At 37.7% G+C, this 23,391-nt stretch overlaps 1 protein-coding gene across 1 annotated transcript; it reads left to right on the top strand.

Moving 5' to 3' along the window:
- The first annotated feature begins 1,264 nt into the window (after positions 1-1,264).
- Positions 1,265-22,929, top strand: SHISAL2B (shisa like 2B). The gene is made up of 3 exons (XM_001165112.6): positions 1,265-1,576; positions 6,285-6,442; positions 22,628-22,929. The coding sequence occupies exons 1-3, from the start codon at positions 1,386-1,388 to the stop codon at positions 22,759-22,761; spliced, it is 483 nt and encodes a 160-aa protein (XP_001165112.1). The 5' UTR covers positions 1,265-1,385; the 3' UTR covers positions 22,762-22,929.
- The last annotated feature ends 462 nt before the right edge of the window (positions 22,930-23,391 follow it).

The following is a 23,391-nucleotide window of genomic DNA, read 5'->3' as shown; positions in this document are numbered from 1 at the left end:
CCTGAACCACAGAAAAGAACCATCTGAAAGGAACAGAGGAAACAATCCTTACAGTCCTCACAAGGCTGAAAATAGTTTGTGTTCCCACCAGTCACAATGGTAAGCCCTATAATTCACAAGTTTTGGGTAGAATAATTCGAAGGGTATTGCCTCAGTAGTGGGGAAAAATTCAGTCCTAAAGGCTACTCTAGTCCAGCCTAACAAATATTAAAAACAAACCCGAAAGACTCAAACTGTTTCCTGCATCCCAGTACAAAGCTCAAGAGTATTTATAGGAATGCAAAAACATCCAGTACCCAACAAGGTAAAATTCGACGTCTGGGATCCAATCAAGCCCCTGGCCAAGGGAAGGAAGCAGAAATGAAGAGGGAGAAACAATGCTCTATCTTGTACATTTTATGAATGTTATAATCGCCTCCTCTCCCATCGTAAGACTGTTATTACCTTTTTGTTTATACACCCAAGCATTGTTTGACTTATCACAAGCATGCATTATCATCGTTATTTTTAAAAGGCTTTGTGAACAAACCAATCAAGAAAATGGGAATATCAAACAAAAAGGAGACAAAAGAAGTTCCTACAGCACATCAAAACTGACTGAAGGTCTCTTTCTCCCTATTTCCTTTGCCTTTTTTTTTCCTCTGGCTGCCTCCCTCTCTAGAAAGTTCTCACTTTCTTTACCTTCATGTCTTGCGTTTCTTAAACTTTCTGGATTTTTCAGCTGAACACAGAATGCAACTGCACCATGGCCAGTTGTTACAGGAGACTTTGTTTCTTGTTTTTTATTTTTAAATGGGCAGATCTTAATGTTTCACATTTACTTCTCAAAGAAAGAGAACACCAACTCCGCCTCTCTGGTGTTCAGCTGCCTTTTATCTGGTCCTCTCCTCCACTCCTTGAGTCAATGGCCGGGCAGTTAAGTCTCCACCAGACCCGGTCTGTTTGCCCAGAATCCACCTGCCCTGTCCCTAGACAGGAAAACTGCAACTTAGGCAGCATCTGCCTGCACTGAAAACATGTCCCACCTCTTCTTTTTTCCCTCTGGAGAAAGCTCTTTCTGGCATGGAGTGGGGACAGCTAAGGTCTCCAGGCTGCTGATGAAGTGAGGGAAAGTGGAGGGGAGTCGGCGCCGAGATGGGCGGATAAAAGGAGCGACCGCTCAGCAGCGAGAGGGAGAGGCGAGAGTAAGGCGCTCAGACACCATGTGGACAAGGGGAGGAGAGAAATCAGAGGTGGCGCGCGAAGGCTGAGCGCCCAGGCAGCCAGAGTCCAGATCGGAAGAGCCGAGTCCGGGCAGAGGGGTCCGCGGGCTCTGGAGGTGCTGGACGGGTGCGATCCGAGAGCAGACCGGGGTCCTCGCGAGCCTCTCCCGGCCCCTGCCCGCGATGAGCGAGGCCAGCCGGCTGTGCTCCGGCTACTACAGCCTCAACCAGAGCTTCGTGGAGCCCTTCCAGTGCCCCCGGCGCGGCGAGGGGGCCGCGCTCCAGTATTGCTGCGGCTTCGCCGACCTCAAGTACTGCTGCAGCGAGCCGGGCAGCTACTTCCCCTACAAGCACAGCTACATGTGGAGCCTCAGGTGGGCTGAGAGCCCGCGCGTGCGGCGGCTGGCCGGGCCCGGGGCTAGGGAGGCGACAAGCGGAGCCACGCCAGGGCCAGGGAGGTTCCCCCGCGTCCCCGCTATCCGCCCTAGGTTAGGTCCCTACGGAAGGACGCGGAGCCTCTGAGGGCGGGTGAGGGCAGGGAGAGAAATCTCGCCCCGGCTCGGAACTCCCCCGGCAGCCAGGACGGGAGGCGAGGCGCGCGCTGGAGGAGCGCGGGCTTTGCGCCCAGGGCGCACTTGGGGCCCGCCTGGCTGGCCCCCCTGAGTTCCCCGCCCGCCTCCCGGGAGCCGACTGCTCTCCCCTCGCCGGGGACCAGTCCCAGGCTGATAGCCCTACTGGTGGAGCACGAGGACAGGAAGATAACCCAAGGGGAAGGTTTCAAATCCTCTTTTTGGTTTATCTGGTGTATTTGAAGAGAAAGGAGGCTCCTTTGGGGCTCTTTTTACTGCATTAACAAGGACCAGAGTATTTTAAGACTCTTTGAGGGGTGTGAAGGAATTGGCTGTATTCTTTAAAATACATGCATATTTTTAAAAGTGTGTGTGTGTGTGTGTGTGTGTGTGTGTGTGTGTGTGTGTTCCTGAGGGCCTGTGCAAGCAACTGGGCTTTACGACTTGCACTTTTTGGAGGATCTGACCCCTACCCTGGAGAGAATTGAAGCGACACCAAGAAAGGTACAGCTTTTGGTTGCTATGATTATACACACACTCTGTAGAACAGGACAGCCCCTTTCTTGAAACCCGAGCCATGTGGCTATTGCTGGAATGTGAAGAGACTTTCTAAGGTGAGGTCTTTCTTGTTTCTTTTTCCCATAGTGGCAATTTTATTTTACTTATTCCAACTAGTATTGATGTAGACATTTTCATTATGAATTGCTTTCCCCTTCCACTCTGAAGGGCTGCAAACTTTAAACTTGATTTTTCATTTTGCTTGAAGAATGAATGGGGTTCGACAATCAAGGAACGAGCTCCCACCTTAAATTGTTTTGTACATATTCATTAGTTTATGGGGTTGGAGGAGATGGATTCTGCTAGTAAGAGGTAAAGTATTGTGATTATGTCTCCCAGTCTCCTACATGACCCAGAATTTAACACACATGCCAAGTCTATAGCAAATGACTAAATGTTACTTCTTGAAGCAATAAAATATTAACATATTTTTCTATATTGCAAGCATCAAAAAGTCTCAAAAGGAGTGCCTACCTTCCAGTAAGTTTAACTGACAAAATTGTATTTTGCTGGACAGGGGCAAAATGTCAGAAAATAATGATAGCTTATCCTTAGTAGATTACATGGGGAAGAAATCTGTATTGCACTGGTTTATTATCTGGCCTTTTGGAAAATAACAGAGTAATCTATCTCTGGGTCATTGGAGGCATTACTAATGGCAGAAGCACCTCCAACAGGGACTGGCAATTCCTAAGTCAAACTCAACTGGAAAATGTGCCTGAGATTCTCAGATCCTTGAATAGTTCCAAAGTGACAAGCAATAGAGGACATAAAACCTTCCTAAGATTTATGAGGGCACAAAGGAGTGAACAGCTTGCTGGGGTCTTCATTCAGTACTGACAAAATGGACAGTGCAGCTCCATTCCTAGGAAATAGAAAAATCACTTCAACTGATGTTGTCATTTGGCAGTGTTAAACCTGGGGTTCCTGTGAGTTATTGAGCTCTGAGAACACAATAGGGAGGTAAATTTATTAGAGCTTCATTTGCCCCCTATTCTTTGCTCTCCACTCCTAATTTAAAATAGTCCAACTGGGAAGAGTCACTAGCCCTTGTTTTGAGATTCTATAGTGGCAGGAGAAAGGCACAGCTGTGGCTATCACAAGGTAAGTGAAGTTCCTAAGTAGGATAATTGCCACATTAATGTGACAGCAGCTTCAGACCCTCTCTCAAAGCTTGTAAAACAACTGCCATAGGGTGCTGAGGAAAGGATAATTCTTCCTTTCCTGTGTCTGGCCCCTTCCCATCTTTTCTCCTCCTATGACTCCCTATGTTCTTAGGATTTTCCTTGGTAACCTTCTCCAGGACTTAGGGAAATAAGGTCTATTGGACAGGGCCATGCACGAGTGGCTATTTAATAAGTATTTATTGAAATGAATATTTTAGGAGTCTCCTGGAGCTCCATCTTTTCTGAGAGTTAATACCTAGAGTTTTGCATGCATAAAGCAACATTTCTTCTTCTTTTTTTTTTTTGAAACGGGGTCTCACTCTGTCGCCCAGGCTGGAGTGCAGTGGCGCAATCTCGGCTCACTGCAACCTTCGCCTTCCAGGTTCACGCCATTCTCCTGCCTCAGCCTCCCGAGTAGCTGGGACTACAGGCGCCTGCCACCATGCCTGGCTAATTTTTTGTATTTTTAGTAGAGACGGGGTTTCACCATGTTAGCCAGGATGGTCTCAATCTCCTGACCTCGTGATTCGCCCGCCTCAGCCTCCCAAAGTGGTGGGATTACAGGCGTGAGCCACCGCGCCCAGCCATAAAGCAACATTTCTATAAAGTGAACGGTGACATTGAAACTGTTTGTCAGTATTATGAAGAACATTCTTTTTTAACAGAAAGCAGGGACGGCATGCTTTGTTTTTGTTTTTCTTTCAAATTGAATGGTCTGGTTTTATAATTTGTAGATTGAAAGCCCACACTATGTATGTGGAAGTTAATTAAACTAACAATTTTGCTTTCAAATAGACTAAATTACATTTTTACCTTGAAGATTTTTTTAATCAGGTTCTTGTTTGAAGAATCTTTCCAGATGTCTAGCCTCTTATCTGCTCTGTGCACCAGATAATATTAACTGAGTGGATTACATTCCCATGTGTCTGTGTATGGTGAAGTGATCCTAACCTTCCCTGACACTTAAAATGCACAAAAGTTAGGTTTGGTGCAAACAAGTACAAAAGAGGAGTCGCCAAATATAGGGAGTCTACCTTTTAGATGAGAGCAAACCCCAAGTTGAAATATCACTCTACAGTGAGTCACTCTACAGTGACTCTAGCCATAAAATTCCCCAGCCTTCACTCATCTACAGGGCTAGTGGAACTGGGTTGACAATAAACCAAGCACAAGAATCTCTGGAAGTCGACTTCAAGTGTGTGCTTCAGGAGGCAATCTCTTCTTTGCAGGGGTGCTCTATCTCCTGAAATCAAGGACAAGTGGAGTGAGCTTAGCTCTTCACTTTCAGTTCTGTTCTCCTTCCTCCCAAAGCAACAATGCTCCTGGCATCCCTGGTCAAATTCTCCCTTCCCTCCCTTTTGGTACAGGTCAAACTTGTCAGTGTCCTAATCCCAGAGAAAGAGCAGAAGCCTAAAGGCAAGCCAGGAAGATAATGAAGAAAAAGATCATTACTTTTCAATGACGTATGTTCCAAATACAGGTAGATCAATTGGTAGTCAATTATTATTTATTTACATTTATTGAACATTTTCTACAAGCTAAGCTCTCAAATGCTTTAAATAAGTGTGTACAACACTACCATGAAAGTTGACAGAAGTATCTGTTTTTGAGTAGAATTGATTAAAATCTATTTATAGGTTAAAATCTATTGGTAGATTTTAATTAGAACAAAATGTGGTTCAAGAAGTACATGTTAGCATATTAGTCTTTCAAGATAATGCTTTTTTTTCCCAAGCTCTTTTCCCATTTAGTGGTATTAAGTTCACAGGCTTATGAAAACTATATTTCTCAAATGATTAGACTTAGAGGTAACTGCATCAGACGGAATCATTGCAAATTTAGGGTGGAGCAAATACAATCAGATACACATTTATTTTTAGAGAAAAATACATGGGCTTCTTCCTTAATGCTAGAAGCCATTGACATTATGCCCTTTTAGAAAGGAAAAGTCAAACTGAACATGAACTTGATATGAATTTCACAAATATGATTTTCCTTTAATTCAAATTGCTTTCTCCTTTTTTATAATAGTTTTGGCTTTGTAAATCAACAAATGGCATTTCACATATGTCTTTAGTGCTTTTGCAGAAACAAATATTTTTCTATTCATCATTTGTTGGTGAACCCAATCTTTCCTTCTAAAGTATATTAATAATAGAGGTTTATTTGATGGAGATGTTTTAGAATTATCCCTAGAGAATCATGTGACCTTTAACCTATAATATGAACACGTGGTCTTCCATATTAATAGTAACGTACAGGCTGGCCAGGAGCGGTGGCTCACGTCTGTAATCCCAGCACTTTGGGAGGCCGAGGCGGGTGGATCACCTGAGCTCAGGAGTTCGAGACCATCCTGGGCAACATGGTGAAACCCCATTTCTACTAAAATACAAAAAATTAACTGGGCATGATGGCGTGCACCTGTAGTCCCAGCTACTCGGGAGGCTGAGGCACGAGAATCACTTGAGCTCTGGAGGCGGAGGTTGCAGTGATCCAAGATTGTGCCATTGCACTCTACCATGGGCTTCAGAGTGAGACACCATCTCAAAAAAAACAAAAAAAGTAATGTGTAAATTTAAAAGGGCCTCGAAAATCCTGCAGAGAAAATATAAGAATTTGGTGGTGGATAAAGGTGAACTGTAGATTTCAATCAGTTCCTTTTTATGCTAAAATACAATTTGGTTATGAATGACTGAAAACAAGAATTAACAATATATTTATGCCTTCTCTTTAGTTGAACCAGTGTGAACCACTTTGTGTGACACATATTTTTTTTCTGTTTTCCTCAGCATTGGTGCCTTGATTGGACTAGGAATTGCTGCCCTTGTTTTACTCGCCTTTGTCATCAGTGTCTGTGTCCTTTGCTATTTATTTCTGTATACGAAACCTCAAAGATTAGACACTGGCCTTAAGCTTCAACACTTAGAGGCTTCTTCCACTCAAGAAGGTAATCAGTATCTATTATTTGTTACCAATTACCTGAACTCTATCCAAAAGAATAACTTGTACCTGGGTGATAATACTGTTAACAATGAATGCTTTTTAAAAATTCAGTTTACTATGTGTCTCACTAAAAATTCACATTGAATCAGGCCGTAATGATGAAATACCTTAGGGAAATTGTGCTGAAGGAAAAATAGCAGCAGGATGTAATTATTCTCATGAAAATTAAATCATTGGTTCAGTAAATCTGCTTTAAATATATTTATGTTCCTTCCAGTTATTAAAGTTTATCCTCTTGAAATTTTTAAAATTTTGATTTTGGATGGAGTCAAAGAAGTCAAATTGTTGCAGGAAGTCAGGGACCCTGAACAGAGGGACCGGCTGGAGCCGCAGCAGAGGAACATAAATTGTGAAGATTTCATTTTAATATGGACATAGATCAGTTCCCAAAATTAATACTTTTATAATTTCTTATGCCTGTCTTTACTGCAATTTCTGAACATAAATTGTGAAGATTTCATTTTAATATGGACATTTATAAGTTCCCCAAATTAATACTTTTATAATTTCTTATGCCTGTCTTTACTGTAATCTCTTAATCCTGTTATCTTCGTAAGCTGAGAATGTATGTCACCTCAGGACCACTATTGTGTTAAACTGTACAAATTGATTGTAAAACATGTGTGTTTGAACAATATGAAATCAGTGCACCTTGAAAAAGAACAGAATAACAGTGATTTTTCAGAGAACAAGGGAAGACAACCATAAGGTCTGACTGCCTGTGGGGTTGGGCAGAATAGAGCCATATTTTTCTGCTTGCAGAGAGCCTATAAATGGACCTGCAAGTAGGGAAGATCTCACTGAATTCTTTTCCTGGCAAGGAATATTAATAATTAAGACCCTGGGAAAGGAATGCATTCCTTGGGGGAGGTCTATAAACAGCCGGTCTGGGAGTGTCTGTCTTATGTGGTTGAGATAAGGACTGAAATACACCCTGGTCTCCTGCAGTACCCTCAGGCTTATTAGGGTGGGGAAAAAACCCCACCCTGGTGAATTTGAGGTCAGACCGGTTCTCTGCTCTCGAACTCTGTTTTCTGTTGTTTAAGACGTTTATCAAGACAATATGTGCACTGCTGAAAGTAGACCCTTATCAGGAGTTTTTGATTTCGCCCTTTGCCTTGTGATCTTTGCTTTGCCCTTTGCCTTATGATCTTTGTTGGCTTCAGAAGCATGTGATCTTTGTTCTCCTTTTTGCCCTTTGACGCTTGTGATCTTTGTGACCTACTCCCTATTCGTATACCCCCTCCCCTTTTAAAGTCCTTAGTAAAAACCTGCTGGTTTTGCGGCTCAGGTGGGCATCACCATCCTACCGATATGTGATGTCACCCCTGGAGGCCCAGCTGTAAAATTCCTCTCTTTGTACTCTTTTTCTTTATTTCTCAGCCAGCCGACACTTAGGGAAAATAGAAAGAAGCTATGTTGAAATATTGGGGGTGGGTCACCCCATATCAAATAAATAGAGGAACCAAGTATTTGATAACTTATTCTCTGAACCAAATATTTGCATCACTCTATATTGGCTAGTCAGTGGTCAGTTAAGAATTTATCTGTGTGTCTACTGTGTACAGAGTTCAGAAGGGCATATAAAATAATTGAGGCATATAAAAGAAATAGAAAAAATAAGTAGAAGATGTATTGACTAGATTGCAAACTAGTTAAAATATTGGGATTTATATGTGTGTAGTGTGACTATAAAGTAGAAATAAATGTTTATGGTTTGTAGAACTAGGTCCTATTATTTCTCAAACATCAAGTGTTATACAAATGCTAGTTGTTACCATTATAAAACTCAATCGCAAAGAATTGTTAAAACTTGTGAATATGAGTTTCTATAGTGTATTAAAAAGTACTAATTATAAATTTTATTGTGAGATACACATATAAACAAATCTAGAATATACATTATAGATATAAATGGAATTTATCAAGAATTTATATATAGAATATATAAACTTAGAAGATAAATTTAGGATTTATGTATGTATTTAGAATGACACACAAGTGCTTACTTGCTTCCATGTAAAAATAAAATGAAAATCTTTATGTTAAAAAAATTGAGAAAAGTCCCCACCCATATGCTCTATTTTAGCTGCATCCTAAAACTTCTCATATTATGGGGTACCTGTTCTGTGACCTTATCAAATACATCACCACTGTGTGATTGCATTAGCTCTCATTTCCTTCTCTGTAGAAGAGATCTCTCAGAGGGTATCCTGTGTCACAGAACAAGGGGGCCAAGATTCCTTGAAAGTTCTCTTCCTGAAGTACTGTTTGGAGATTGCATGGCCAAAATGACAGGTTGTTAGCTGAATTTAGTACAAATGACTTAGGCCCAGTTTCTCCACTGGAAGTTGATTAGTGATTATCAAATAATCAGATTGTAAAATCAATTTTTATCTCAATTGCTTAGGTAAAGTTGCAGTTCATAAATTTGTGCCTAAGAATCATGTAGAGAGCTTGTTAAAAACACAAGTTCCAGGCTCTGCATTTTAAAACAAGTAGCTCCTCTTTCTGCTTTTGTCCTTGTTCCCCTGCTGTCTGCTCTCCAGAGCAGCCAGAGCAGACCTGTTAAAACACAAGTCAGGTCATGTCACTCCTCTGCTGAAAATACTAATCACTTCCTATCCTTTCAATGGAGAAAACAGTCTTCATCGTGACCTGTGGGGACTTTTGTGATCTGCCCTTTTATTTCTTATCTTCACATGCCCAGCCTCATTGGCCCCTTTGCTGTTCCTTGAACTTCCTGACTCAGGGTCTTTGCACATGCTTCCACTATTGTCTAGGATGCTTTTCCCTCAGATATCTGCATGACTTACATTATCACTTTCCATCTTTACTCAAAAGTTACCTTCCCAGGAGCTCTCCCCTGGTTACCCTATCTGTATTTTTAACTCCCTTTCAACATTTAATACCCTCTTCCTGCTTTGAATTTATCTTAGGCACTTACCATTAACATATTATATCCTTTACTTACCTGTTGTCTATCTTTTGTCCACTCCAACTAGAAACTAAGTTCCAGAAAAGTAGGAGTTTTTGTCTTGTTTGCTCACTACTGTATCCCCAGTGCCTAGAATACATAGCAAATATTCCATGAATGAATTGAATGGGGTAGCACTGCATGTGTGTGATCAAAGGAGCATATTTTGAGAAACATTGGCAAAATATTGTCACTGTCACAGTCATAAAACATTCATTGATTGCCTTCTCTATACAACGCACTGTGCTAAATAAAAATTGGTTATTTTTCCAGATTTAGCTTAGATACTGCTCCAAAACTTTATTTCATATTGACTTTAGAACATAGCAACAGAATTAGTTGGTTTGTTGATTCAAGTTTTGTATTCTTGTCACTATTGAGTGAAGGAGGTCCATTATAGTTAGATGAGGCTGCTTACTTGCAAAGAAATATCCTCATTCTGCCCCTTTCATAAATATATTTTGTCAAATTGACAAATCAATTCAGTACACCTTTCCCAAATGCATGCTATTGGTAAGGCAGGATTTTACGTGATCAGTGACTTCCTGCTGCTTTCAAATGAGGTGATTTTGGTCTCTTGCATTGATTTTAACCAAATTAGACATAGTGGAGAGCCCAAAATAAAAATAGTTCAAATGTCACTAGAATGGGAAGAGAAAATTGTTTGTATTTGAAAGCGAGCCTTTGATGTGATATTTAAACATTGCTGTACCCTTCGTTAAATATGCATGTTCCGTTCCAATGATTCTACTACCTAGCAATGGATGCCAGTGTTCTAGCTATTGAGAAAGCAAGTCTGTGGCTTTATTGCATTTAAGGAATGTCTTGAAGGTTAGGAATATAATAGAATATTTAAATAACAAAATCAAGCAAGTAAATATTACATCAGAGGAAAATTGGTTTCACCAGTTAGCCATTTCCTTTCTCATGGGTCAGCCTCTCAATATTTTAGGTTAATTTTTACAGTTGAAACTGTTTTCATTATAGGAAATCTGAATGGCCTAAAGGGAAATGTGTTCTTGTGTACATACTAAATTGACGTAGGACACTGAACTTTTTTCCCTCTATAAATGACAAGAGTCTAAAATAGTCTAATATTAGACTATTTTGCCAAGATTTTCCATAGTATATCTTTATTCTACTGAATTTCATTACAATTTAAGGCTCCAACGTTTGGAATGGATCTTGAAAAAAGCAAGTCTCTGGTAGTGATTGTAGACTCTAATTGGACTACCCCTAGGGCTCATTCTGTACAGAGGACCTATTGCTAAAGCAATTGATTGGTCTTTAAGTTGTGTTCCATAACCACCTTCTTCTTTTTAAACTTTTGTGTTTCGGGTTATGCATGCTTCAAATGCCAATGTTTAAAAGAATAACATTGCTTGTAAATTGTTCTGTACAGAACGTACAAAGAAAAAGATGGCTGTGTGAAAGGCACCCTTCTGAGTCTACACTCTGAGGGTGAGGGCTCATTCCACAGGTTGGGGAGGAATTAATGGCTAATCAAGGTGCAATTAAAGGGGTGTCTTAGAGCCCTACTTCTCAAACTTTTCCACCAGAGAATCCTTAAATGTATACAGTTGTCCCTCAGTATTCATTGAGATTGGTTTGAAGGCCCCTGTGGATACCAAAGTCCTCAGATGTTCAAGTCTCTGATATAAACTGGCATAGTATTTGCATGTAACTACACATATCCTTCCATTTTATTTATTTGTTTATTTATTTAGAGACGGAGTCTCACTCTGTTGCCCAGGCTGGAGTGTGGTGGCGCAATCTTGGCTCACTGCAACCTCTGCCTCCCTGTTTCAAGCCATTCTCCCACCTCAGCCTCCCGAGTAGCTGAGACTACAGGCAGTGGTCACCATGCCTGGCTAAGTTTTTTGTATTTTCAGTAAAGGTGAGGTTTCACCATGTTGGTCAGGCTGGTCTCAAACTCATGAACTCAAATGATCCACCCGTGTCAGCCTACCAAAGTGCTGGGATTATAGGCATGAGCCACTGTGCCTGGCCCTTTTATATGCCATGAATCAGTAGTCTCTATCTGTTTTTAACACCAGGGACCAGTTCCATAGAAGATAATTTTGCAGGTCGGGGGTGGGAGGGATGGTTTTGGGATGAAACTGCTCCACCTCAGATCATCAGACATTAGATTCTCGTAAGGAAAGCACAACCTAGATCCCTCACATGCACAGTTCACAATAGGGTTCATGCTCCTTTGAGAGTCTAATGCCAGTGTTGATTTGACAGGAGGTGGAGCGGAAGCAGTAATGCTTGCTTGCCCTTTGCTCACCTCCTGCTGTGCAGCCTGGTTCCTAACAGGCCACAGATTAGCACTGGTCCATGGCCCAGGGGTTGGGGACCCCTGCTTTAAATCATCTCTAGGTTAATATGTAGTACAACGTAAATGCTCTGTAAGTAGTTCTTATTCTGTGTTGTTTAGGGAGTAATTACAAGAAAAAAAGTCTGTACATGTTCATTACAGATGCTTTTTTTTCCCAAATATTTTTGATCCATGGTTGGTTGAATCTATAGATGCAGAACCCATGGATATGTATGTAGGGCCAACTATGTGAGAGAAAGGAACCTGTGTCTCCAGAATTCTAAGGGCTAGAGTAGAAAGGCCTGCTTTAAGCCTAATGAGCTTTAAATTATCTGAAGTTCCAATTTATTTTTAAAATTATGAGAATTTTCAATTTGACTGCATAATATAATGACTTGCTTTACTCTAATAATAGCATCTTCTCCCTCTCGTATCTGAGTAAAATTGATGCTCCAGGAAGATAAAGCATATTTATCCTGGGGCTTTGAATATCTATTGATATTCTGGAGTTTTAGAAGGGGCTGGGGGAAGGAGCAAAGAGAAGGGTTCTTAGAAGCAGAATTTTTGATAAAAATTAGAAGGGCAAATATTAGTAGAGCTGCTTGGCACAAATAAAATAATACAGTTGTATAGGTATAATAAACAACAAGCCTGTATTTGATGTTCTCTTTTGTAAAGGCAGATGATATAAATGAAAAGGGGTAAGTAAATTAGCAGTAAGGCACAGTTATCTAGGAGAAAAGCATAAATTATATATGAAATACTGAGAAGGAAAGCAAATTTAAAGATAATGCAAACATTTATTCTGCCTGTAAGCAAAACAGGATTTGGGCTGGCTCAGCATGGTCTGCTATATTCGTCTTAGAAGATATCCTTGCTCCCCCAAAAGAAAATCTTCCTTTCAATTCATTATAGTTCATTATCAGTTCATTATAGGAAAATTAGGAAATACAGAGAAACAAACAAATAAACCTTGTATGTGACTAATTTTCAACTGTAGAAGTTTCTTTTTTTGTGGTTTCTCCTTTTGGTTTCACACTTAGAAAGTTTTCCCCTCACCAAAAGATATAAAGATAAAAGATTCAAGTATAAAAAATAAATGCATTAGAAGAAAATATAGGTAACTGTATTTTCCAGTATAGTTTATATTTTCTAGTATAGTTAATTTCTGATTTCTAATATAGTTAATTTTTTTTTTTTTTGAGATGGAGTTTTGCTCTTGTCGGCCAGGCTGGAGTGCAATGGTATGATCTTGGCTCACCGCAACCTCCGCCTCCCGGGTTCAAGCAGTTCTTCTGCCTCAGCCTCCTGAGTAGCTGGAATTACAGGCATGAGCCACCATGCCAGGCTAATTTTGTATTTTTAGTAGAGATGGGGTTTCTCTATGTTGGTCAGGCTGGTCTCAAACTCCTGACCTCAGGTGATCAGCCCACCTTGGCCTCCCAAAGTGCTGGGATTACAGGCGTGAGCCACCGCACCTGGCCCTAATATAGTTAATTTTTAACTATATTTTCTAATATAGTTCAAAGTATTAGTAATTAGTTATAGTTACCTATGGTTATCTAATTATATAATTACCTAGTTATATAATTACCTAATATAATATAGTTACCTATATTTATATATTTGCATACCTATAAATAAATATATTGTATTAGGTAATTATGTAGTTGTCTATATTTTCTTCTAATGCATTTTTCTTATACTTAAATCTTTAATACTCCTGGAGCTTTAATTTTGGTATAAAATGTGAGGTAGAGATCTGCCTTTTTTATTTTCCAAATAATGAGTCAGTTGTCAAATATTTATTGGCTAATCCATTTTTCTCTTGACAATTTAAAATGTCACTAGTCATAAACTAAATTCTTATATATATTGTGGTCTATTTTGGACTTTGTGTTTTGTTAAATTGATCCATCTGTTTATTTTAAGCTAGTAATATACTTTAAGAATTACTGTAGCTATACAGTTTATTTTAATATCTGATTAAACAAGACTCCATTTCCCCTCTCCTGTCATGCTTCTTTTTCAAAGTTTCTTGGCTAGTCTAGTAGCATTCAAGTTTCCAAATAAACTTTCGAATCACTCTGTCCAATCTTAAAAAGACAAATGGTATTTTGATGGGTTTTGTACTAAATTTATAAAGAAGTTGGGAACTACTTTTCTAAATAGCCTTAACGTCCTTTCAGAAACATTTGCTCAAAGCTTTTATGAATTAGGCTGCCAAATTATTTATTAATAGTAATATCAGTGTTTATTTCAGAAAGATTTTAAAGGAATTCATTGAGATCTTAGCAGAAGATAGGGTAATTGGAACTCAATGGCATAAAAGGCCACCTGTGTCCCTTTAAATAGAAAGACGTTTTTATTTAAAATAATGAGCCTAGAATTTTATACAACTGCTTTTGTTCCTACAATGTAGAAAATCAAATTGCTCAGTAGAGCTACTGCTACATTTATTAGGTTGGTACAAAAGTAATTGCAGTTTTTGACGTTATAATAGCATTTCTGAGTCCTCCTCAAGGCACAGAGTCAGGCAATCCTCAGTCATGTTCAAACCAATAAGCAAAATAGAAGCCAGTATCTCATTGAAAATTATTTATTTCAAGGATATATAATATCTGCTAACTTCCTTTGTAAGATGTTGTTGATCATCAATGGTTGGAAGAATTTAACAATACAGAAAAGAAAGAAAAAGGTGAATTCTGGAAAAAATAGGGTAGGAAAAAAATTTCTGACTACAACTGCCTCCACTCATTAATGAGTGACTACAGCAAAAGGGCAAGTCCAAGATTCTAACTTTCATGATAAATTTTTTGACTGTGCTTATGTGAGAGCTCTTTATATACTTGAGGGGAAGGCAGGGCATTGAAAAGGGAGAGGTCAATAAGTTTTGCTCACTTCACCGTTTAGCTCACACCCAGTCCTGTGCATCATCATATTAAATTTGAAGATAAAACATCGTCTTACAAATAAAAAAAAAAAAACACTTTTAGGGTAAAAACTTGAGATTGCTTGTTTCCGCAAGAAGGAACTGCAGGATCAGTGGGATGTGTAGATTTTCTACTAAATAATAAAGTGACTCAGCTAGGTTAGTACGTGGAAGCTGCTGAAGAACTTCAGAATGGTAACACAGAAGCTAGGAGGACATTCGCAGATGATAGTAGAAAGGCTTAATTACAGTTCTGCCTGATAGCCACAAGATAAAGACCTGCAGAAGTCCCCAACATTCTTTTGATATTTTGAAATGGCAGGCAAGAGCAGCGTTCACAGAAGAATCATAAGTCCCCGAGGAAAGGGTTTGAAAATAAATATAAAATTTAACTGTTATCAGAAAAATTATGTTGGCCTACCTGTGATGAGGATAGGTAGAAAGATTTCATTCGATGAATTGGATTTAAATTTTGGCAAAGGCCAAAGCTTTAATTTAATGCCAGTCTAGGAAGTATAGGATTAAAGGAAGGTTGAAATTTACATACAATGACTAGAACAACAAAAACAAAGAATGGAAATAAGTAGCAGGCAGCAGGAAGAGCAGCTGACAATTAACCTAGGAAAGAACTGTGATGTTGAATCTTGGCAATTCCCACTTCACTAATGAGAAAAATAAATTAAATAAGAAAAAATTTTTATGTGTAACAAATCTCTGCAATGATATTACAGATTTATTTAAATTGAATCCATGTTGTTACCTGTGACAGAAAAGAGGCACAGGTAACAATCCCTAATTTGTTGGTTAAGAAACTAGTTTCTATTTACTAAAAAAAAACTAAGAAAAGCTGAGGTTGCTGAGATATTTTCATCTTTCTCTTTTAAAATTATCCCAGAGTTGCAGTTAGCTGGACTGTATTATCACTATAGCTCCACTAAGTGCAGTTATTTCCCAATATGTCCAATTACTCTAAGTTACCAGAGGGATATACCTTGAAAGCACTTTTGGATTTGTCTAACCTGCAGGAAGAGAGAACGCTAGAGGTGTTATGGTGTTTATAACACATCTTTTCTTGTTCACGTAGCAATTTGGTTTTGTTGGGGGAATTGCTTTGGCTTTAGAAGCCAATCAAAAAAAATCTTTGTACTTAACACTGGTTAGAAAGATCCAATAGCCAAGTAAATAATGAGTTGAGGCTGGGGAATAAAGGTCTTTACAAGTCATAAATTAATAAAAATCTATACTACTGTAATGTATTTTGCAAGCCTTTTAATCTCAGAGGGGAGTAAACAAGTTAGATAAATTCCTTCAGTTGTTGCCAGAGAAATATATAATGGAAACAAGAGCATCAGAATGGGGATGATTTAGAGAGAACCCTGGAATGACTAAGTTAGGAAACAACTTCCTTAGTTTATTTCCCATTAAAAAACCCAAAAACCCCAAATTGGTTATGACAAAACACCTTGAATGTCTGATTAAACTACTATGAATTTAAGTATGTAAAAAGCTTTGGAAACATGAGGGACTTTAACATTACACTTTTTAGATTTCCAGGAATTCAAAAAAAATTAAAATTTTAGATACTTAAATTGGTGCTTATATAAGATACAAATGTCACCCAGATAATACAAAACTAATTTATAGCTTAAATCTTTGATCTTTTATCTTTACCTGCTATGATACTAAAGAGTAAAAATAATATTAAACAAGTGAAAAATAACCTACAAACACCTTAATTTGATTTTCAAATATTATATAATGTGAATCCGAAATATCTGAGACAGGTCTCTGTCAATTTAGGTTTATTTTGCCAAGGTTAACGACGTATCCCTGACACAGCCTCAGGAAGTCCTGAGACATGTGCCCAAGGTGGGTGGGGATACAGTCTGCTTTTATGTATTTTAAGGAGACATGAGACATCAGTTAATATGTGTAAGATGGGCTGGGTGCAGTGGCTCACACCTGTAATCCCAGCACTTTGGGAGGCAGATGCGGGCAGATCACTTGAGCCCAGGATTTCAAGGCCAGCCTGGGCAACACAGTGAAACTCCATCTCTACCAAAAAATTAAAAAAATTAGCTGAGCATGTTGGTGCATGCCTGTAGTCCCAGCTACTCGGGAGGTAAGGCAGGAGAATTTCTTGAACCCAGGAGGTAGAGGTTACAGTGAGCCGAGATTGCACCACTGTACTCCAGCCTGGTGACAGAGCAAGACTGTGTCTTAAACACACAAACAAAATGTGTAAGATGTGCATTGGTTTGGTCTGGTAAGGTGAGACAACACCAGGTTAGAAGTAGATAAGAGACAAAAGGTTGCATTCTTTTGAGTCCTTGATCAGCCTTCCACTAAATACACAATTTAGTCTGGCTCAGTGAATCTGCATTTTTACATAAACAGTAAGGGGAGAGGAAGCAATCAGATAGGCATTTGTCTCAGCTGAGCCTCAGAGGGATGACTTTGAAATAGAATGGGAGGCAGGTTTGCCTTAAGCAGTTCCCAGGTTGACTTTTCTCTTTAGCTTAGTGATTTTGAAGTCCCAAGATTTATTTATTTTCCTTTCACATTTCCACCCTTTTCTTTTTAAAATCTTTTGGAGAAAGCATTTTAGAAGAAAAATGAGTCTGGTCTCAGGTTTTGTCTGATCTCTCATGGCTAGTATGATTCATTCCTAGATGGGTAGGTCCCACATTATGAGGAAAGCTCATTTTTAGCAGGTTGTGAAGTCTCATGTCCTATCAAAGAGAAAATAGGGGGAGGAAGAGAGAAAACAAACAAAAACAGAACAATCCTGGTAAATCAATATAGGCCATATTACTTTGAAGTGGCTTATGTATGTAAATAGGTTGCTGTTATTTTCTTCTAAAGCTTAAGTTGTCTAGCTTCAGTTTGCAGGGCTTTAAAGAAAGCACAGCTTAGTTTTCAGTGATTTCAACGTAGGAAAAATAGGGAAAAAAAGAGAAAAGAAAGAATAAAAATTAAATTAAAAACATTATTTTGGAGACTTGTAGCCTGGAAAAACTTTATAATTCAGTCCAAACTGTAGAAAATAATAAAAATTGAAAAACATTAGGCAAGACTAGAATCTAATAACAGGTGTACTATAGCTCATTTTGAAACATAGTTTTTCTTTCTCCAGTCTTCCATTTTTATTAAAAACAAATCATAATAGGACCGATTTGTTTGCAAAAATAAGCTTTAGTCTTATGCTTGGCCTGATTATTTGTATATAGGGCAGCAAGGATAATTATTTTTCAAATAGGCTTTTAAAATTGGCTTTGATGAAACTCAAGGAATCTCAGATAAGACTTTTTATTTATTTATTTATTTATTTTTAGCTGAGCCCAGCCATGAGTTTGTATCCTCAAATACCTATGAGTTGTGTAATTTCCTCTCCTCTTGAGGTCCCAGGATAACTTGGGCCTCCTGGGCCTGTTAGAATGTGACATTCTTTACTTACCACAGGTTAGGAGCCCTCTACAGGGACCATGAGGACACGGTATGAGGCCAGTTTTCCCCAAAGGGCTTTTATTGGCTGTATGGGTTAAGCTTGATTCCTTAAAGGAAAGCATGCTATTCTATTCAAAGCCTTGGTAAAACAACCAGTTTCTCCAGTTGTGTCCTGTTGCAAAAGAAAACATTCTTATTGCACTTACACAAATAACTATATTGCCATAAGTTAAGAAAACTCACAAATAGTTTCCAAATTCTGGAGAAATCAGGCAGAGAGAAATATGCTCCAAATTTTGTTTACAGGAGTATACTTTACTCAATTGTTAAAAGCTGTAAATAGCTTAAAAGAAGTTTTCTTCACTCTGAAAAACAAAACAAAAGATCAGCAACATTTTAAGCAAAAAGTCAAAAAGATTACTTCAGTCTTCTTTTAACTCAGTCCATGCAGTTAACTCTGGTCCTGTTTGATATTCGTGAACATTTCAGCTCTCTGAGAGTCCTGAAAGTTTTTTCCTTATTCTAATGTCACAATTTCCAAAGTTATTAAAAAACCTGCATTCAAGAGCACCTATCAAAGTCCTACAGTTGATTATAAACCACCTTTTGAAGAGGATCAAAACAAGAGAAGTCTTAGGACAGCCATTATTAAAACCACATTTTACTAGCAATTTTTTACTTCTGTGGCATACAACAGTTTTACATAATAATTATAATTATTAATAACATACACTGTCATATTAAAATTATAGGAGTTCCCCATAATTTGGGAACACATACCAATAACATTTATACAAATATAGCCCAAAGAATACCAAACACCATTTCATATTTGACAATGCTTCCTGTATGATTTCTATACCAATAAGCCAAATATGTCTCTTTTGCACTTCTGGGGACTAATAGCAAAAAATTAATGAGGACCCAAGTTAGAATTTGACTTTAGAAAGTGTGTCAAATATAAAAAGTTTAAAACACTTGATATCATGAAATAGGATCACAGGTCATTGCAAAATAAGTCATTCATTTAACCAAAGTGATAACATAAAGATTTCAGAAACAGGTGAAAACCTTTATTCTTTGAGAGAAAAGACTTAATTTCCTGAATAATAAGCCCTAATAAAGACAGCATGAGGCCAATTAAACCTATCTTTCAAAATCTTAAAAACAATCCATACAATGCCTGATTTTTTAATCATCTTGACAATAAGATATAATTTCCATAAACCTTGTATATTATTTGTTAAATTTGAATCTAATTTTTAGAAAATGTTTACTTTGCAAAGTCAATAATTTTTTATTTCTTAAATTTTTCATGCCATCTTCCTCTACTATATTTATTTTAAATAGCTTTGCTTGCTGATTGGGCAAAGGCTATTTTCCAGGCTAGTAAATGCTGTGCCTACAACAAATTAGCTTTTAAAAATCAAATTATACTGATTGCATGTTTAGAAGTAGAATATTAAGTAACTTATTTTACTACCAAAAATAGTTCAGAAGAGAAGTAATTGAAATAAAGTCATTATTGTGCCACTCTAGGCCCCGGATTTTAAATTTCAGTGCTTCTAATATTAGCCTAGAGATCAATACCATGCATGTTTCAGTCTTATGGGTAAGATATGGAAGCTGCAGTGAGACATCTTTCAAAACTTGTAAATAATATTGTCCTTTGAGTGTTGAACCATGAAGTCGTCCCAGAGTGAGGGATGTCCTGATTGATACTAGAAAGCATTTTACTTATAGAAAAGTATCTTTAATATATATTTTTACTTACAAAAAAGCAGTTTAGTTACAGAAAGCAATTAATATGCAAAGCCAGGAAGTATTAGCATACTTAAAGGCAAGGTTTAGATTCACCAAAAAAAAAAAATTAAAAACTCATATCCAGAAGACATGCTATATGGTGAAAAGAAGAGGATGTACAGTAGCTACTTCTAATGGAAGGAGTCTTGACTAATGGACTTCCCCTTAGGGAGGTTTGTGGCAGATTTTCTAAAACCTGAAGGAGAATTCTTCAAGCAAAGGAGGCTGGAGAATTAGAGACACTAGGCAGCCGGAAGAGGCTTGGGGCAGAGAGGGAGACACCAGGGAAAGTTTGGGGAAAACAGGACTTGTGGGTCTCTGAACCACCAAAGACAAGGAAGGTAATGGGGTGAACTGAGCCAGAAGAGGAAAGCAGAACCAGATCATCAGCCTAACCAAGTTTATGTGTGATCCTAAAGTGCTTTAGCAGACAGGCTGATAGTGTTATGCGTAAGTGCTATGTAAGTATTAACTATCATTATATTGCTGATAGTTTTACATTCTTCTCATTTGACATCATATTCTAAGCACATTCCATGTAATTAAATATTTCTTAGAAACCATTTTTTTAAGTTAAATGGCTGCATGATATCTCAGGCATGATATTTAGCAATTCTATCATTGGAAATTTAAGGTACTTTCATTTCTTGGTATTTAAAATAACCAGTGAAGAAGATGTCTGTAAGTTTCAGATCTCATCGTTGATGGTTTCCTTGGGAATTTCTTGTTAAAGCGGAATTACAGGGTAGGAACATTTGACACTTTTAAGTATGCACCAATTTACACTCCCATCATGCTACACCATTGACCAAGAAAAATTACTTTTTACCCTCACCTAATTGAGAGATGAGAAACAGTTTCTCACCGTCCAAATTTACATTTCCTTCTGACTAGCAAGATTAAAACTTTTTCATGTTTATTAGCCATTTTATCTTTTCGGTCACTTTCTTCACTCACTAAAAGGTGTTAATGTCCTACATGTTGATATGTAAGATCTTTACATATTAGGCATGCATCATTTGCTCTAAATATTTTTTGCTAGTTGGTTTTCAATCTTGTCTTTTGCTACTCAGTTTTAAAGTTTTCTGTCTTATCCTTTATTAATACACTCAACTAATATTTATTGAACAACTATGTGCAAGGCATTTTTATAGACACATCATTAATGAACAAAATAGTCAAAAGTTTCTTGGAATGTGGTACTTAAATTTTAGTGAGAGGAGATAGACAATAACTGTTAAGCATGATAAATAGGTAAATTATATTAGTTAATAAGTGCTTTGGGGGGGAAAATGGAGGACAGAAGGGGTTGGTGATGGGGATATGGAGGCTGCAATTTTAAGTAATGTTTTGGGTAGGTCTTATTGAGAAGTTGACTTTTGAGGAAGGACTTGGAAAAAAGTGAGTTATTGTGCAGATTATCTGGAAGAAGAGCATAGTAGACAGAGTGAATAATCAGTGCAAAAGTCCTAAGGGCTGGAACATGCCTGAAATGTTTAATCAAAGAGGTTGGAGTGAACCAAAGAATGAAGTAGAAAAAAATGAAGTCAGGTTAATGGTGTGTGTATGAAATCATGTAGGCCACTGTATAAGACTTGGGTGAATGGAGGGTTCTCGGCAGAGGGCATGATTCAACTTATTTTTTAAAGAATAACTCTTTGAATGTTGTGCTGAAAACAGAATAGTGGTAGCAGTGAAGATGGTGAGAAGTGGTCTGATTCTGAATGTATTTTAAAAGTATAGTCAACAAGGATTTCTGATGGATTGCATGTAGGGTGAGAGAAAAGAGAGGCATCAAGGACCAGAGGTTTTTGGCCACTGGACTGTGGATTTAGCAACATGGAGGTAATTAGTAATGGTGAAGTAGCAGGGAGTAAAAAAGAATGGTGTCCTGGAAGCCAAGGAAATAACTGGATCAACTGCTGCTAAGAAATCAAAGAAGATGAGAATGAACTGGACTGTGCATTTAGCAACACTGAGGTCATTAGTAATGTCTGTGATTTCTTCCACTGTTCTTTACGTATTTATGTTATTTTCTATTGGTGAAATGATACATTAATTATTTCTACAATCATTCAACTTTTCCTAACACTGTTCATTGAATAATCCATTTCTTTGCTATGTTTGTTTAGACTAACTTCTGATCAGCAAAGATCCATATTCCTTCACCTTTGCTCATTTTGGACTCATATTTTATATGGAGTGAGTGAATGGGATTGTGGCAGTACTGTCTCCTTTTAATAAACACATCTAAATCAGTTATAATGGCAAAGCCTTAAGGTTGGGCAAGTTACTATGATTGGCTTTAATGTAGTTTATGCATAGGAGAGGGACAGTCACACTTTTGTTAAGTCACTCAGAAATTGTTACCTTCTTATCAGATGTGTAGTTATTTTCCTCATGGAAGCATGGAGGAAAAAAGGTAAGCATGGAAATAAATTTTTTTATTACTGAATTATTTCCCTTATTTGACTTTCATAAGGAAATACTCAAAAACCACTTCAAAATAACTCAATTCTCACTCATACACATAGCATTTTCAGGACATCATATTTTCAATATTGCTACAAAAATTATTTTTAAGTGCAAATTTTTATAAGTGAAACGATGTCATAATTTCAAATAATTATTTCGTTTTGTGTATCTGCAGGCAAGTCAAATGGAAAAACCAAAGCCCTCAATTCAAATGCAGCATCAAATGCAACAAATGAAACATACTATGAAGCTGATGATATAATTCAAGAAAAAACAATGGATGCAACACAAATCCACATTGCTTATTAACTAAAAATTCTGTGTTTTAAATGCTTACTGGAGAGATGGGGCAATAAAAATAAAGCGTGCATTTGAAACGGTTTGTAATATTGCTTTTCAAAAATTCGTCACTCACAAAGCAAGACACAGCTGCATTTTTGATCATTCAGTTACTTTATTAAACGCACATTAAGGTTTTATTGGTTTTCCTTTGTATAAATTTATTTGCTAATTAAGATGTTTCTGTATCACATGAGATTATGCTAATTATTCAGGAGAAATTAAATAATTTATCAATAACAAGATAAGCAATCCTATCTCAGTGAAGAACAGTGAGAAGTTTATGTCACATTACCAGCATTTCTCAACTTTCTGATACTTACAGGCAGTTATTCTTATGAGATGGTACTGGATAGGTAAATATCAGGGGAACTGTCTTAAAAACTAGAGGTGACTTGTTCTTAAATCTCTTAGAAGTCAACCCACATCTTTTTAGATTTTTCTGGGCACAAACAATATACTCAGTAACAAAAAAATCACAATGTATAATCTGTACAATAAATATTTTGTTTCAAGAGATAAGCATAACAAAAAATCCTTTGCTGATATATTTCCTAAATAATCTATATAATGAAAGCTACAAAACAAATGAGTTCTCTG

Source organism: Pan troglodytes, chromosome 4 (genome assembly GCF_028858775.2).
Source record: "Pan troglodytes isolate AG18354 chromosome 4, NHGRI_mPanTro3-v2.0_pri, whole genome shotgun sequence".
Classification (NCBI taxonomy): domain Eukaryota; kingdom Metazoa; phylum Chordata; class Mammalia; order Primates; family Hominidae; genus Pan; species Pan troglodytes.
The sequence above is the reverse complement of the archived record's forward strand: the minus strand, read 5'-3'. Positions and strand labels throughout refer to the sequence as shown.